The sequence below is a fragment of the Pipistrellus hanaki genome, assembly GCF_964339955.1.
Source record: "Pipistrellus hanaki genome assembly, chromosome: 6".
NCBI lineage: Eukaryota > Metazoa > Chordata > Mammalia > Chiroptera > Vespertilionidae > Pipistrellus > Pipistrellus hanaki.
The window spans coordinates 38,659,626-38,675,315 of record NC_140508.1 but is presented as its reverse complement, the minus strand read 5'-3'; the positions used below and the strand labels follow the sequence as shown (position 1 = coordinate 38,675,315).

Below are 15,690 nucleotides of genomic sequence, written 5' to 3'. Positions count from 1 at the left end.
GGTTTTCATTTTTGCCCGTTGAACATGATGTTGGTTATAGGTTTGTCATATATGGCCTTTATTATGTTGAGGTATGATCCCTCTATTCCCACTTTGCTAAGAGTTTTTATCAAAAAAGGGTGTTGGATTTTGTCAAATACTTTTTCTGCACCAATTGATATGATCGTGTGATTTCTGTCTTCCAATTTGCTTATGTGATGTGTCACATTAATTGATTTGCAAATACTGTACCAGCCTTGCATCCCCAGGATAAATCCCACTTGGTCATGGCATCCTACACTGAATTTTAATGTGTACTCTAATCTGTTTATGGGCTTTGCGCTGCATTTCATTGCTTTGTCGGCAAATTCTTGAGCTAGGATCACACTTCCATATTGTTACAGTATATTTTATGTCCATTATTGCAAAAACACTTTCTTGCTAGTCTTTTTTCAATGTTTCCTTGTTTATTCTCACCTGCTTATTATCCCAAGTACATTCAAAATTATTTTTGTAAAGATTCCCCCTCCACCCATACCTCTTTTTTTAAGGCTTCTTACACAGTGCTTACCACCATTTTATATTATTTCTGTCTCCTAAAGTGTGGAAGTCAAATCAGGAGAATCATTCAGATATTCCATGGATAGTAGATCTATATAATCTTTGAACCAAATGGGCTCAACAAAACCATTAAAGGTTATTTGCCTTAAATGGGTAGTTCTTTTTTTAAATTTTTTTTTAATCTAATTTCTAAAGAGTAACTGGACATAAAGATTTTTACAGCTCACCAGGAAGAACTGACAAGGGAGACTGAGCACTAAATAGTAATAAGTAAAAGGTTGAGTACAAGGAACGATTTGGGGACTTGGGTAGTAATGAATGAATGTCAGCCCAGAAAGAATCCTCTGGTGGTATCCTACAGGGCTTGATCCTTAGGCCTGTTTATATCAACTATATTATTTTCTAATCAATAACTTGAATGAAGGTATATAAATAGCAACTTAACAAATGTCAAATAACACAAAGTTTACAGAGAAAATGAATATAGCGCCGAAAGAATCAATTCAAAAATTCCTGATAGGCAATGATGATGGGCCAAATCTAACAGGAGAAAATTATCTAGGATCCACACAGAGAGCTGCACTGAACCAAAAAGTCAGATTACAAATGCATGGGGTGGGAATGACATAATTTAATAAGAGCACTTATGTAGAACTGGATGGTTTAGTCAACTGTAACAGCAATACAAATCAGACCATGAGACAGCTGTGCCAGGACAGAAACTACTCATTCAATTCTGGACACCCAACACTGGACACACTCCCAGCTCCACAGCTCAGCAGATGCCTTCCAAATGAAGGAGCAGAGGAAAGTAGCTGTCACAAAGGCTGCTGTGGTTTCAGGCCGCTTAAAAGAAGGCAATACAGAGTTAACATGTTGATTATATGACCCGGAAGTTCTGTGACATCTCTTATGGAAGCCATACTTTAGGAGGGATATAGACACTAATTTGGAAAAACAACCACGATTATAAGTTGTCTAGATATCCTCTCACCTAAGAATTCTTTGAAATTCTTTTTCATTCTGAGTTTAAATCTTAGAGTCATAAGTGCCAAATGATGAAAAGATTACTTTGAAAAGTTAGATACTTGTCACTGAGGATAATTAATAAAGGGTAATATAATAAAAAAAATTAAGAATTAGAAGGGAGAATGGACTTTACCTTCCAACTTTGAAATTCTAAATCTGCAATCAGCCCAATGTTTTTAAGTTTAGAAAGTAAAAACATTATCAAAACAAAAAACAAGCAGGAACTCAAATGACAGCAAAGAAACATCATAAATATACCACTGGGGTCCAGTGTTATCTGAGTAACAAAATATAGTGAAAAATTCCTGGACTTCAGAATGATATAGACTTGGGTCACACTCCCAGCCACACAAGTTACTGACTGTGTAACCATGAACAGTATGTCAACAAGTATTTACTGGGCACACACTAGGTACTAGTCACTGCTGGGTAACGAGGATAAAACAGGTAATGAAAATAACCCTAGTTGCTGTCCTTATGGAGCCCCTAGCCTAGTACAAATTTAATAATCTATTACATACAACTAATTGTAAGGATCTGGTGTCCAAGAAATGACATTAGAACACAGATCACGGGACTCCAACCTGGTCAAGCATAGAATAGCAACTAACCTATCTCTAAACCTCAGCTTCCTTAATTTTCCCAGCTGAATTACAGTGAGGATTCAATGAGATAAAAAAATATAATGTGCTTAATGATAGTTGGCATGTAATAGGTGCTCAACAAACCTAGGTACCCTTAAGTTTGCTATGCTATAACAAAGAATATTTTCTTCTCTTTTTGTCAACAAAGTATAAGCCTACTCATTTAAAGCACATACAACAACATTTGTAGAGACTGTCTAGGAAGTAAGCAGTCAGTCAGTAATGGATGACTCACAGCTGGGAGAATGGATCAAGTTAGGGGCAATGGGAAAGCAACACAGCAATCTATTAAAAACAGTAACCCAGGCTGAGATGGGGTCATTGATTCCATCTGGGATGGCAGAGAATATTCTGCTAGCCTGCCATGTGCATTTGTTTCAGACCAGCAGAATGTTCTCTTCCAACTGTAATAGCAAAGATTAGCAAATGACCAGCAAGGTTCAAACATACCAGAAAAACCACAGAAATTGGTGAGTCCTCCTGCAAACACAAGACCAGCAGTCAATGCATAGAGGGCATGATGCTTCTTCCACCCAACTAAATCAACAGTTCTCAAAGTGTGGTCCTGGGTCGGGGTAGGAGGTAGTTGGAGATCCTTTTAGGGGGTCTACAAGATCAAAACTATTTTCACAATAATTCCAAAGTATTAAAAGTATGCCTTGTTTTATTGAGTTTTGTTTTATTGAGCTTAACAGATACTGCATTTTTTACAAAGTAGAGATTTGTGGTAACTCTCCATCAAGCAGGTCCATTGGCACCATTTTTTCCAACAGCATTTGCTCACTTCATGTCTCTGTACCACATTTTGGTAATTCTTGCAATATTTCAAACTTTTTCATTATTATTATATATGACATGGTGATCTTTGATCAGTGATCTTTGCTTTACTAGAAAAAGACCCCCCACCAGCAAAAAGACTATAATTCTCTAAAGACTCAGATGATGGATAGCATTTTTTTTTTAGCAATAAAGTACTTTTAAATTAAGGTATGTACATTGTTTTAGACATAATGCAGATACATACTTAACCAACTACTCTGAGACATTGTAAATATAACTTTTATATGTGCTAGGAAACCAAAATATTATTTTGACTCGCTTTATTGCAATATCCACTTTACTACAAACATGTGATCTCTGAGGTTTACCTATTTTGTCTTTTTCTCTTTCATTCTCTCAGGAGTAAACACTGGAGTTTTCAACAGAGCTACACAAGACGTGATTATATCATTGCCCTGATGCCTAATAAAATGTGTGCTTGTGTATTCTAGAATTTTCTAAGATAAGCTCTTTAGGGTGTACTCATAATTGAAGAGTGCAAAGGGGCCCTGAGATTAAAAACTTTGAGAACCACTATACTAAATAATTCTGCCCCTGCAACAATGAAAAGGAGAACACTAATGGGCTTACTAGGGAAATAGCACACTCCACTCAAAGCGATATTTGGCAGAAAGATTACAGTGCAGGATAGAGGTTGCATAAAGAGAACTGTCAATTGAATATGAAATGCAGTCAAATAAAGAGAAGCATTTTGGGGTTATGCAATCAAAATGACAATTGTATATATAGGAAAATATATTTGAATGTTCCTGATCTCAACCGGAAGGTTTCATTCAAATATGTTCAAGCTATTTTCATCTTAATTGCACCTCGCTGGTTTAGAGAATTATAAAATACACTGCACCAGTAAGAATTCAAAAATTCAAGGTTAAAACACAATGTAGTTTCCTAACCAATTTTAAAATGTTCAGATTTAAAAACTAAAATAGTATATAAATTTTGTCTGAATAGAAACACTGTTAAGTCTTTAAAATAAAATTTTAAAACCAGTTTATGAAACGTAACACTAGAGCATCCGTGGCACCTAAGATGTGGTATACAACCTGCAGAAACTCGCTGTTCTGAATTGACAGTAGTATACCTACCAAGTAGGCAAAGGCAACGCCAGCACTCCAAGAAGTAAATTGGATTGCTTAAATTTCCAGAGTTATCAACCCAGGGCACAGCTTCCTCATAACATATCCTTAGATTCCAGGCAATAAGAATGTAATAAAGATTACATCAACCATCTAATATTTCATGTTTATTGAGCACCTCTAGTATGGCAGGTACTGTGTTAGGAATTAGAAACAGAAACAAACAAGACACAGTCTGCCTCCTCAAAGGATACAGAATCTAATGCAGGAAGACCACTGAGAAAAGAAATAAAACAAATAGCAAAGATGGTAAAGACTGGTCACATTCATTATGGGCAAAAAAAATAGGGAAAGAGACCTGCTGGTGGGAGAATAAAAGAATACAGTGGGGAATTCGGCAGTAGTTATTCAAGTTTAAAATGTACATACTCTTCAACCTGGGAATTCAACATTTATCCTATAGAAATTCATTTTATTCTAAGGCACAAGTACACAAAGGTTCACTACAGCACTGTTCATAAAAGCCAATATTTAAAATAATCAAATGTCTGTAATAGATAAAAAGTAAATCATGGTATCTATAAACCATGAAATACTACAACCAGTCACAAAAAATAAGATAAGTATACATGTATGAACATGAAAATATCTCCTGTTATGTAATAAAAAAAAAAAAATCCAGGTGCAGAATATGTACAGTAAAATTTAGGTAAGAAAAAATATTTGCATATTTACATCTATGTGTAAATAAGTACATGAAAAATAATCTGAAAGGATATTCACAGAAGCGTTCACAGAGCTATCTCTAGGTACAGGAATGAAAGAGGAGGTTAGTGCAGTGAAGGAGAACGTGCATTTTTTACGCTACTTATGCACTGTTGGTATTTTTTACGAGAATCAATTCATGTGTTACTTGTGTAATCAGACACATACACACATACACACACACACACACACACACACACAGTGCAAAATCACAAGTGCTACTGTATGGTGAAGGTCAGCACAAAACCTGACAGGACTCTCGTGCTGGGAAAGCTGAGCTGCAATCTTATTGCAAAGAGGGCTATGGTCCTAGGTCCAATAAGCAGGTTCTTCCCTCTCTACCCTTCTTACCTAAAGCACATAAGCCTTACCAGCTTGCCATGAGGACTTGATGACTGACATCTCTGTGCCTTTGTTCACACTAGTCACACTGCTTGGCATGCCTTTCCTGCCCATTAAAATCAAAATCCTTCTACTAAGCCAACTCAAATACCACCTCTTCTGTGAAGCCCTTAATAGCCCCCAACTTGGTATTCACTGTTTCTCCCTCTATGCTCCCACAACACTCTGTACCTCTTTTAACGTATGTTTCCTTCTACTATGCATTTATAGCGAGTGTGCCTAATAACCTATAAACCTGAGTGCAAGACTATACTATCCAACTCTTAGTTCCATACAGCCTTGGACATACTAAGATTAATTGAAAGTATACGTCCCAGGAGGGAAATAGGGAGGGAGGGAGAACATTAAAATCTGTATAAATATGAAAATCCCTTTAATTAGGACTCAGGACTGACTGAGAGATACCAGACTCCTCATTACAGTACTTCACAGTGCACTGAGGAGCCAATATAGTAACTATCATATTAACTATAATTTCATAAGTATGTACTAAATACCAGGTACTGACCCAAACACTTCCAATTATTTTGACTTAATCTTCACAATTCTATAAAGGGGGTATTATTTCTTTGTACAGATGAGACACCTGAGGCTAAAAAAAAGTGACTTATTTAAGGTCATGTGGGAGTCACATCCATATTTGCCTAACCCTAAAGCCTTTGACATTTTCTCAACAGTAAAGCTATCACTAATAGCAGCCAAGGTCAGTTTTCTTTGAGCCTTGAGAAGGATAATGAAAAAAAGAGTTAACATAACAGGCCTGATCTTTAGAAGGGCCTGGTTCCAGGCTGGCATCTGGGGCTTTGGCTTTTAAAAAGTTCCCTATGTGATAAGGTTGTTTTGCCCACCTTTCCTTCAGACAGTCTGGAATTCTGGTAGTTATTGCTGGCAGAGAATGGCTACATGACTTGTCCTCATTAAATACTCTAGATCCAGAATCTCACATGGGCTTGTCTGAACAGAGACACTACATGTGTGTTTTCACTGCTGGAGAAAGGATCATGTCCACCTGACCCCACTCAGTGGGAGGGAGAAAGCATAGGAAATCTATACATGAGTTTTTCCAGACTCTGCCTGATGTATCTTTTCCCCTTGCTGATCTGGTTATATACCCTCAGTACCACTGACTCTGAGTCCTGTGAGTCCTTCTAGTGATTTTCCAAACATGTGGGTTGTCCTGGGACTCTAATCACAAAACCAAAGTAGACAAAACAAGCAAAAAAACAAACAAAAACAACAACAACAAAAAACCAGCACCTCAGAGGAGCCTTACTTCTCTGGATTGTCTGGAAACTTGATCCGCAATTCTTGGTTTTTGTATGATCTTTTTTCAAATGTAAGGATCATTTTCTTCACTGAGCTTTCATCCAATGGTTCCTCCTGGTATAAAGGGACAAATGCAGCAATTCTTATTCACTAATCATTACTTCTTTCGTTGGTTCTTACATGCAATTCTGCCACTCACCTTTTTGGGTTAAACGTACAGAAAATACTTTATCTCCCCCACCAGAATGAGGATTAAGGGTCTACATCACACGCTACTTTATATCACTCTGTGTGTCTCACATCTAGTACAGGAAGTTTAGTTTAAGATTTAGTCAACAAATATTTCTTGAGCATATTCTATGACTTGGAGTAGGCAGCCATATTAGTTAATACTTATCTTGTCCTCCTTTGTTGTACAGGTAAGATAACACTCAGTGATTTAAAAGAACTTGTTCAGTGACTGGGGCCCTCAATCTTTTCCCTACACAAGGAAAGGGTCAGCAAACTATAGTCTACCAGCCAAATCTAACTCTCCGCCTATTTTTGTATAGACCTTAAGTAGAGCTGTTAATTAGCAATAGTCACGGTTTTTTTTTTCACATTACTATATCTGCTCATTACTGGCTGCTGAGATGGTATCAGACAGGTTCTTGGAATCCAGATATAACATCAAAAATTAGAGAAGCTCAGAAGAAACATTTAAAAACTAGTAGATTACACAGTGTTTTTCTTACTTTATACACTAGAGAGGTTTGAAGGTTTTCTTACCTTTATATCTATGAAGGTATATACATTTTTAAAGATGGAGTCATTTCCCCCAAGAAATCTACACAAAAATTTCAGAAATGTAGTCTCCTAGTTTATTTTCCAGTTTAATGTAATGTGCTGCAATTCACTCTGCCTAACATTCTCCCAACTCTCAGCTTCATAGCTTTGTAGTCATTGACCATAACTCACACCTACAGGTAAAGAAATTGCTATTAAGAGACCCTGAAATAGATCCTTTTGGAAATCCCTGAATCATCCCATAATTTTGTAAGTACACTAAAAAATGCTAGCTATTATTTTGTTAAATTTGACATGCATAAATTAGGTTTTAAGTGGAAGATACCTCTAATTTCATTTTGGGCATGACACATTTCTTAGATTTTTATCAATGACTCTTGGACCCTCACCTCAGGTAATCTATTGGACCCCAGCCCCTCCTGTGTCTACGGCTTAAAGAGAAGTTCCCCGACATGGTAAAAACTGAAGTTAGTGCCCTGGCTCAGTTGGCACTCAGAGCCTAGCTTCACTATTTACTAGCCACAATGCAATGTTACTTTGCTGACTATAATCCTTAAAAGCTCACCAAGTCTACCTCTTAAGTCTTTTCTGAATTCATCCACTTGGCATCCTATCTATAATAATAAAAGTGTAACATGCTAATTAGACTGGACAGTTGAATGGCCTTCTGGATGTCATTCCAGACATCCTTCTGGATGAAGCTGCTGTGGCAGGGGCAAAGGCAGAGGTGGTTAGGGGCAATAAGGCAGGTAGGTGAGCAGTTAGGGGCGATCAGGCAGGCAGGTGAGCTGTTAGGAGCTAGCAGTCCCAGATCGCGAGCAGGTGCAGGCCAAGCTGAGAGACACACTCTCCCCTTCATGCATAAATTTTGTGCACCGGGCCTCTAGTCCTATATAATAAAAGCCTAATATGCTAAATGTCTGGTTGGCCATTCAACCAATCAAAGTGTAATATGCTAATGATATGTTAAGGCCACCCAACCACTCACTATGATGTGCAGTGACCACCAGGCGACAGATAGTCGACCAGTCGCTATGACATGCACTGATCACCAGGAGGTAGACAGTCAACCGGTCGCTATGATATGCACTGACCATCAGGGGTAGATGTTCCAACTGGTAGGTTAGCTTGCTGCTGGGGTCCAGCCAATCAGGACTGAGAGAGGCAGGCCAGACACGCCTTGGAGCCCCCCCCCCTCCCCCCGTGGTCCCTTCCTGGCTGGCCAACCTTCCGGGCCCCTCCCCAGACCCTATCATGCACTGGTGGGGTCCGCTGGCCTGGCCTGCATCCTCTTGTAATCTGGGATCCCTTAGGGGATGTCAGAGAGCCGGCTTAGGCCAAATCCCTCAGGCCAAGGAGGGACCCCACTGGTGCACAAATTTGTGCACTGGGCCTCTAGTTTAGAATAAAATTCCAATCCTTCACATGACATACAGGATAGGGCAAAAGTAGGTGTACAGTTGTGAGTATGCAAAATATTTTATTCTTGTATTATTTATTAATTATTTTCCATATAAACATCTGTAAGCCTACTTTTGTCTCACCCTTTATGTAAAGGTATAACATGATCTCGCCAAGATAATCTGTTCACCTGAAACTAGGAAATATAGCATTGTTGGGGGACCATGTCTACTTGTTGATTGTAAACTCTCTAGTTCCCCTAACAGTGCCTGGCATACTGCCGGCATCCAGTGAAGATCTGTTGAAGGAAGAAAGAAAAGAAGAAAGATGTATCTTCTACGGTCAGAGAAATGCTCTAAAGAAATGGGTTACATAAAATGGTTTTATAAACTATATGACACTATCTTAATATAAACTGTTTTTTTCTATTAGTAATAAGCACAATATACCTAACATACCACTAGGATTTAACTAAAATAATCCAAATTTCAAGGAAAGAGTTAAATCAAGCAAACTCAACATTCACTACTCTTCTTTCCCTTGGCTAACATCTTGCCTGCCCTATAGGAAAAAACAACAACCTATTAGTGTTAATACAGCTCTCATAGGATTCCCGGCCTTAGCCTCTCCAAGGTTTGGCCTTCCCTCCTTTAATTTCTCTCCAACACTAGAGGAAACTGAATTATCAGTCTTAGTCATCGGCTACAGCAGAACCTCCAATAGCTCAACGTCAGGAACCAGAGGGAGACTTCAGAAAGATGAATGCTGGTGATGTAGCACAAAAAGGACAATAATATTTTACAAGTTCACGTGACTTAACAGGGCAAACATCACTTGCTTTTCATCAAATGGGACTTTGGTGGCAGTGAGAAAATAACTCTTGAACTTGTAGCTTTCCATGTGTCATTTTTACAAAGCGATCTTTTTACCTGTCCCTTAACAGAAGGGCTGGTCTCACATTACATTTCTGTCTCTCAGGCTAGAAACCACTTACCCATGACAGCTACTATCCTAATCCTCCGGTACAAGCCTTGCCCTACACAGGAATTACACCTGCCAATTAACTGCTGCTGCAGCGCTTACAGATTGAGCAGAAGCTAATAAGAAAGGAAGGAGAGAGGGAAGTGATGGAGGGATGGAAGAAGGAAGAGAGGGAGGGATGGAGGGATGGAGGGAGAGAGGAAGGCTGTGCTGTCTAAAAGCCTGATAGGGCTGCTGCCCTCAGAGAGGAAATTTGGGACTGTTTCCCCACCACAGATTTCCAAAATGTCACCATCTTTTAGGGGCAGGCCCCTGAATTAGCTCTGATATAAATGCTAATGAGAGTTATTGTCATAACACAGTAAAGACCTTGGTGAAATATGAATCAATTTTTCCCCTCTTAGATTCACACTCTAGCTTCATTTTTTAAATCCAAACTTAGCATCATGTCTTTGAGGGAACCAAAAACCAGCTGGCTCTTAAGAATCTATTTCCATAATTCATATTGAACAAAATGCCAGAATGAAATAACATACAAGTTAACACTTAAGGATTTAAAAAGACACAAAGGCATGGTCATTTCATTTTTAATCGCTGATATTTTACCTCTACCCTTTTCATCTTCATTCATTTATTCATTCAATAAATATTTATTAAAGGTCTACCAAGAGCTAGGCATTGCTCTTGAGTGCTCTGAGATGTGAACAAAACAGAGCCAGTCCCTGGTTTCACAGGAGGCCAGGAAGGGACAGCAAGTGAGTAAACAAACAGAAATTTCAGATCATGGTAAATGCTGTGAAGAGAATGCAGAGAAATAAATGCTAACAGAATGAGAGAATGACTTGCGGGGCCACCTCAGAGACAGGAAAGACTTCTTCAAGGAGGAAACACCAGAACTAAGACCTGAATGAGAGGAAACCAGCCATGCAAAGAGTGATTCTTCATTAGGGCAAGAAGAGCTTTCCCAACAGAGGGCACAGAAAAAGGTCCAGAGGCAGGAATGAGTGCAAAGGAATCTTGAGGCAAAGCAATGGAATGGCGCTCTTTCCCTAAACTGTATTTCTTCAGTAACACCTAAATACCTAATCCCTTAGCTCCCCTGAACTTCTCCACTTTTACTACTTTGCTAATGCTATTTCAACTTCCTGGAAAGCCCATCTTCCACTTGTTCGATAAAGTTCCACTCTTCTTTCAAAGACTATTAACTACATTAAAAAATGGAAGCACCTACTATATGTCCTTAGTATGATATAGAAAGCCTCCCTGACCCCTGTGTGTCCTCAGTATGGTCGAGAACAGTGGCCGCCAATAGGTGGTCCGTGGACTACTGGTGGTCCATGAGGTTGGAAAAGTTGGCGATCATTGGTTTAAGGAAACCTCTGGAGCAGCAGTAGCCAACCAGTTATCCATGAGGTCCTAAAGGTTGGCGACTGCTGGTCTAGAAAACCTCCTTGACCCTCCACAGTCAATACCAAAAGCCCCACAGTTCAGTGCTTGGGCCTTGATTATAACATATAATCCAGAATAATGTTAAAACTCTATCGTGCTCTAGCTGGTTTGGCTCAGTGGATAGAACACTGGCCTGTGGACTAGAGGGTCCCGGGTTTGATCCCAGTCAAGGGCAGTCAAGGGCATATGCCTGGGTTGCGGGCTTGATCCCCACTGAGGGGTATGCAGAAGGCAGCTGATCAATGATTCTCTTTCATCATTGATATTTCAATCTCCCTCTCCCTCTTTCTTCCTTTCTAAAATCAATAAAAATATAAAACACACACACAAAAAAAACAACATTTCTATCTATAATGTTCTTTACACTTTTCAAATGCTTCCCCAACTCCATTATCCCACTTAACCTTCATGTCAACACTGTGAAATAAGTATTCTTACCCCCATTTTATAGATTAAGCTAGGGAGGTCAGAAAAAGTATATATTTGACCCAAAATTACACTCTATAGAGACTATGTCAGGGCCAGCCATCTCAGCAACCAGCTCACTTCTGCCACCTTACCTCTTCCTCTTCCTCCTCACCCTCTCTGTCAATAATCTGAAGCAGCCTTTTTTTGTCATCATCGGCTTCTTCTACCACAGTCATTTCCTCTTCCCGAAAGCGGCCACGTTCTCGAGTACCAGCTTGTTTCCGACGCATTTTCAGCTCTTCCTCTTCATCATCCCGGGGACGTTTTGTGCCCCTGTTGGGCTAAGAAAGAGAAAAAATAAACACAGGATTTTAGAGTTAGAAAAGATGAGGAAAGGCATACATAGCAAATATTCTCTTTTAAGAATTCCCCAACTAAAAAGCACCAATTTCTGCCACAAAATACCTCTAAGAGGTATTATTCTAATACTTAACAGTTCTATAAATACATGCTTAAAGTCACCTATATAGTAGCTGGCTTCTTTTTTTTTTTTTTTACAGAATTTATTCAATATGCAGTTTCACCACTTCACAAAGGTTCCTATGCATACAGAAATCATAGGGAACAGAACCACTTTGAGATGGGAACACTGGGTTAGGCACAACTACTTTGTAGGTGACTTTAATACATATAAATCACCAATCCCTTAGCACCGTGGTCAGCAAACTGTGGCTCGAGAGCCACATGCGGATCTTTGGCCCCTTGAGTGTGGCTCTTCCACAAAATACCATGGCCTGGGCGAGTCTATTTTGAAGAAGTAGCGTTAGAAGAAGTTTAAGTTTAAAAAATTTGGCTCTCAAAAGAAATGTCAATTGCTGTACTGTTGATATTTGGCTCTGTTGACTAATGAGTTTGCCGACCACTGCCTTAGCATATAGTTTTAATTTATGACTAAAAAAGATTACAGTCACTCACAAGTAGTTCAGAGAATATTACATGTATAACTTCCAGGGTCTACTGCACTCCAAATTTTTACTTTACACAAGAGGAGAGTAAGGCCCAGAGGTCAAGTTTTATCCAAGGTCATAGGACCAGCAGTAGCACTGAAAACAGAATTGGCACTTCCTGACCTCTAGTCCTGGGCTTTCCCTTGTACTGGTGAGACCTCATTTGCCTTTAACACTGTTAAAGGCAAATTCATGGAGTTCTTATAGTTGCTTCCACTAAATTGGGATAAAACAGGGAACTACTGAAATGGGCTTCCTACTTGAGGAGAAACAACACTGCAATAGACATTAAGCAGCCTGATGACTCCGTTCAGCTCAAGTTACGGCTGGTACCACTTCGGCCTTCTCATTTACCCTTTCTGAGCCTTAGTTTCCTCATCTGCACATGGAGATTATAACCCTTTTCCCTATGAACTTCAAAAAGATACTTTGTGAGTGTGTTTACTATTTATTTTATTTTTCCTAGCTTTACTGAGATATAATTGACTATAGTATTTAAGTTTAAGGTGTACAACAGGATGATGACCCACGTACATATACAAAATGCTGCCACAATAAGGTTAGTTCACCTTCATCACCTCGTATAATTACCATTTTTTTGGGGGGGTGGGGGTGACATTTAAGTACTCTCTTAGCAACTTTCAAATATACAATACAAAATTGTTAACTATAGTCATTAGATTCCCAAAACATATTCGTGGAATTTGTACCAAAAGGTAGAAGAACTCTAAACTATAATAGTACTACACAAATGTAAAAATTTTTATTATGAGGTAATAAACATGATTCTGTCTTCCCCAACATAAAACATTTGCATTAGGCTCCTCAAATAAGCTTTTCTTTATCTGTTATAATAACCAACTTACAGTAGGTATGATATGGTATGCTGTGTCTTTTTAAAATTATTTTATTGTTGAAAATATTACATATGTCCCTCTTTCCCCCCCATTCACCCCTTCTAGCGCACACTCACCCCCTGCCCCAGGCCTTCACCACCCTATGGTACACTATTTCCAAAGAAAATAGAAGGTCATATTCATTGCCAGCTTGCTAAGTTGTTTGGTAATGATAGGCAAATTTCTATTATACATGCTACATGTCTCACTGTGACTTATAACCCACACTGTTACTGAAATCTACTATCCCAGTGATGCAAAGTCATCCCCTGCTATATTCATGTACCCTGCTGGTTCCACATGCCAGGTGCTTCAATAAGTTTAAGCATATGACATTACTTAGAAAACTCACATTAGACAATTTGGTTTGCGGGGTACCACCTGCTATTTTTCACTCTGTTCCTAGTCTCCTTGAGATAGATTATCATCTCATATGATCACATCTTATTTCCATAAGTATAAAAACTGATTATCATCATTATTTTAAAAAAGAAAAAAAAAATCACCATGCCAGTAAACATGGACTACAAGAAAAATAAGGTGGCGGTTTTCATGTGAGAAGGGGAAAGAAAGGTAGCTTGATCCTCAAAGAGAGCAGGCTCCAAACTAGAAATCTGTAGTTCCCCAGCAGGTAAGGAACTTCAGCCCCAGGGAGCACTAATTCTTTCAGGCTCATAAAACAAGCCCTGCTGTGATTCTGATTAGCATGAGCTTGCTGCAGCAGCCAAGTCAAAGCATGAGTTCTACAGTTCTCCCCAGAAAGGAGATTTCGGTATTGTTTATTGCTGAGGGCAGAGAGAATAGGTAGTGGACCACAGTTAAAAGGAGAAAGCCAAATAATGCCACAGTTAAGATGCAAAAGAGAAAGAAACTGGCAATGTCTCTTTTGAACACATCTGCCAATCCACTTCTTTAAAACAAACATTTCAGTGATCGGGAGGAGTTTCATTTTTACCTCTAATAATTTCCACTGAAATAGCACTTTCCTTCTGCAGAAGTTAAAGCACCTACTTTAATCTTCACTATGTCTCTGGGGAAGAGAAGTAGTTACCAATTCTATTTTATAAGCAGGGAGACAGGATGCCAGAGACCCTTCAATAAACTCTTGCAAAGACAACCTGGTGCCTTCTGAAAGTTGAACCTGATCTCTGGGTTCTTGCTAATCTACCCTGATTCCCTGAGACAGATCTGAGGAACTTTCCGGCAAGAACATATACCCATAAATATAAGTTATACAAGACCTTGGCTGAGTTAACGAAATATTTGTTAAACCATTCATTCACATAATTTATTAAAGAATTCCAAGGCTTGAAGGGTCCTCAAGTAATCCACTGGCCCAGTAGCAGTCCCAGGCTTTCTCTAGAGCAGTGGTTCTCAATGAAATCGGGATTCATATAAAGACAAAGCCCTGTTTGTGAAAGGCCCACACTAAAAACTGTGAAGCTAACAATACCCTGACCCAGAAAGAAACTTCTACATTATATTTACCAATATTCACCACCGAGAGACTGATCAGTTATATAATAGAAAGCAAGGAAAGAACCTCAGAGCTGTCAAATTGATTTCATACTAAGAGCCAAAGGGCCCAGAATCTAGAAAGGGAATATAACACTCAGTCTGACAGAGAGGTCAGCAGCTCAGGCCCAAGCTCTCCTGTGTCTTACACAACCAATCCCAAAGGATTAAGCCATTCTTACCAGTCACCTTTGGAGATTAATTTGTTTTGGTATCTGAAAGGTATATGGAATCCCTCAAGATGAAGGAATGACAAAAGAAACTATGCTTAATAAAGTCATTTCTCTGCTTCTGCTGCCTATAAGACTAGAGAGAGAAAAAAATTAACTCTTAGCTTCTGATGTACCAGAACATCAGCCTTTAAGAACTACTACAATCTTCCACCCCTGCCTTGCTCCCAATAGGTGGTGAGCTGTATAAGTGCTCACTAAGCATTGCCACCATCCAACCACACAGCTGGTAGCCCTTCTAGGATACATAAAGGATTCCCACTAGCTCAAAGCTTATAGTAAATTTCAAGATTATATATATATGATGCCTTTACTTTCCAAACTCTTAAAGCCTATTGTGTGTGTAAGACAGTGTGATGGATGGTTACACACACACACACACACACACACACACACACACGGGTGAGCAAAAGTAGGTTTATACAATTGTAACAAATAAATACAACAATTTAAAA

The 15,690-nt window shown here is 39.0% G+C and overlaps 1 protein-coding gene across 1 annotated transcript in view; it reads right to left on the bottom strand.

Annotated features, from left to right (window-relative positions):
• The window catches only part of CTNNBL1 (catenin beta like 1), a 166,649-nt gene that overhangs the window by 118,339 nt on the left and 32,620 nt on the right, over positions 1 to 15,690 (bottom strand). The window contains exons 2-3 of the mRNA XM_084888682.1: positions 11,740 to 11,928; positions 6,570 to 6,676 (exon numbers count right to left, since the gene is read on the bottom strand). Coding sequence (XP_084744808.1) covers positions 6,570 to 6,676; positions 11,740 to 11,928 — 296 coding nt within the window. The remainder of the gene's footprint in view (positions 1 to 6,569; positions 6,677 to 11,739; positions 11,929 to 15,690) is intronic.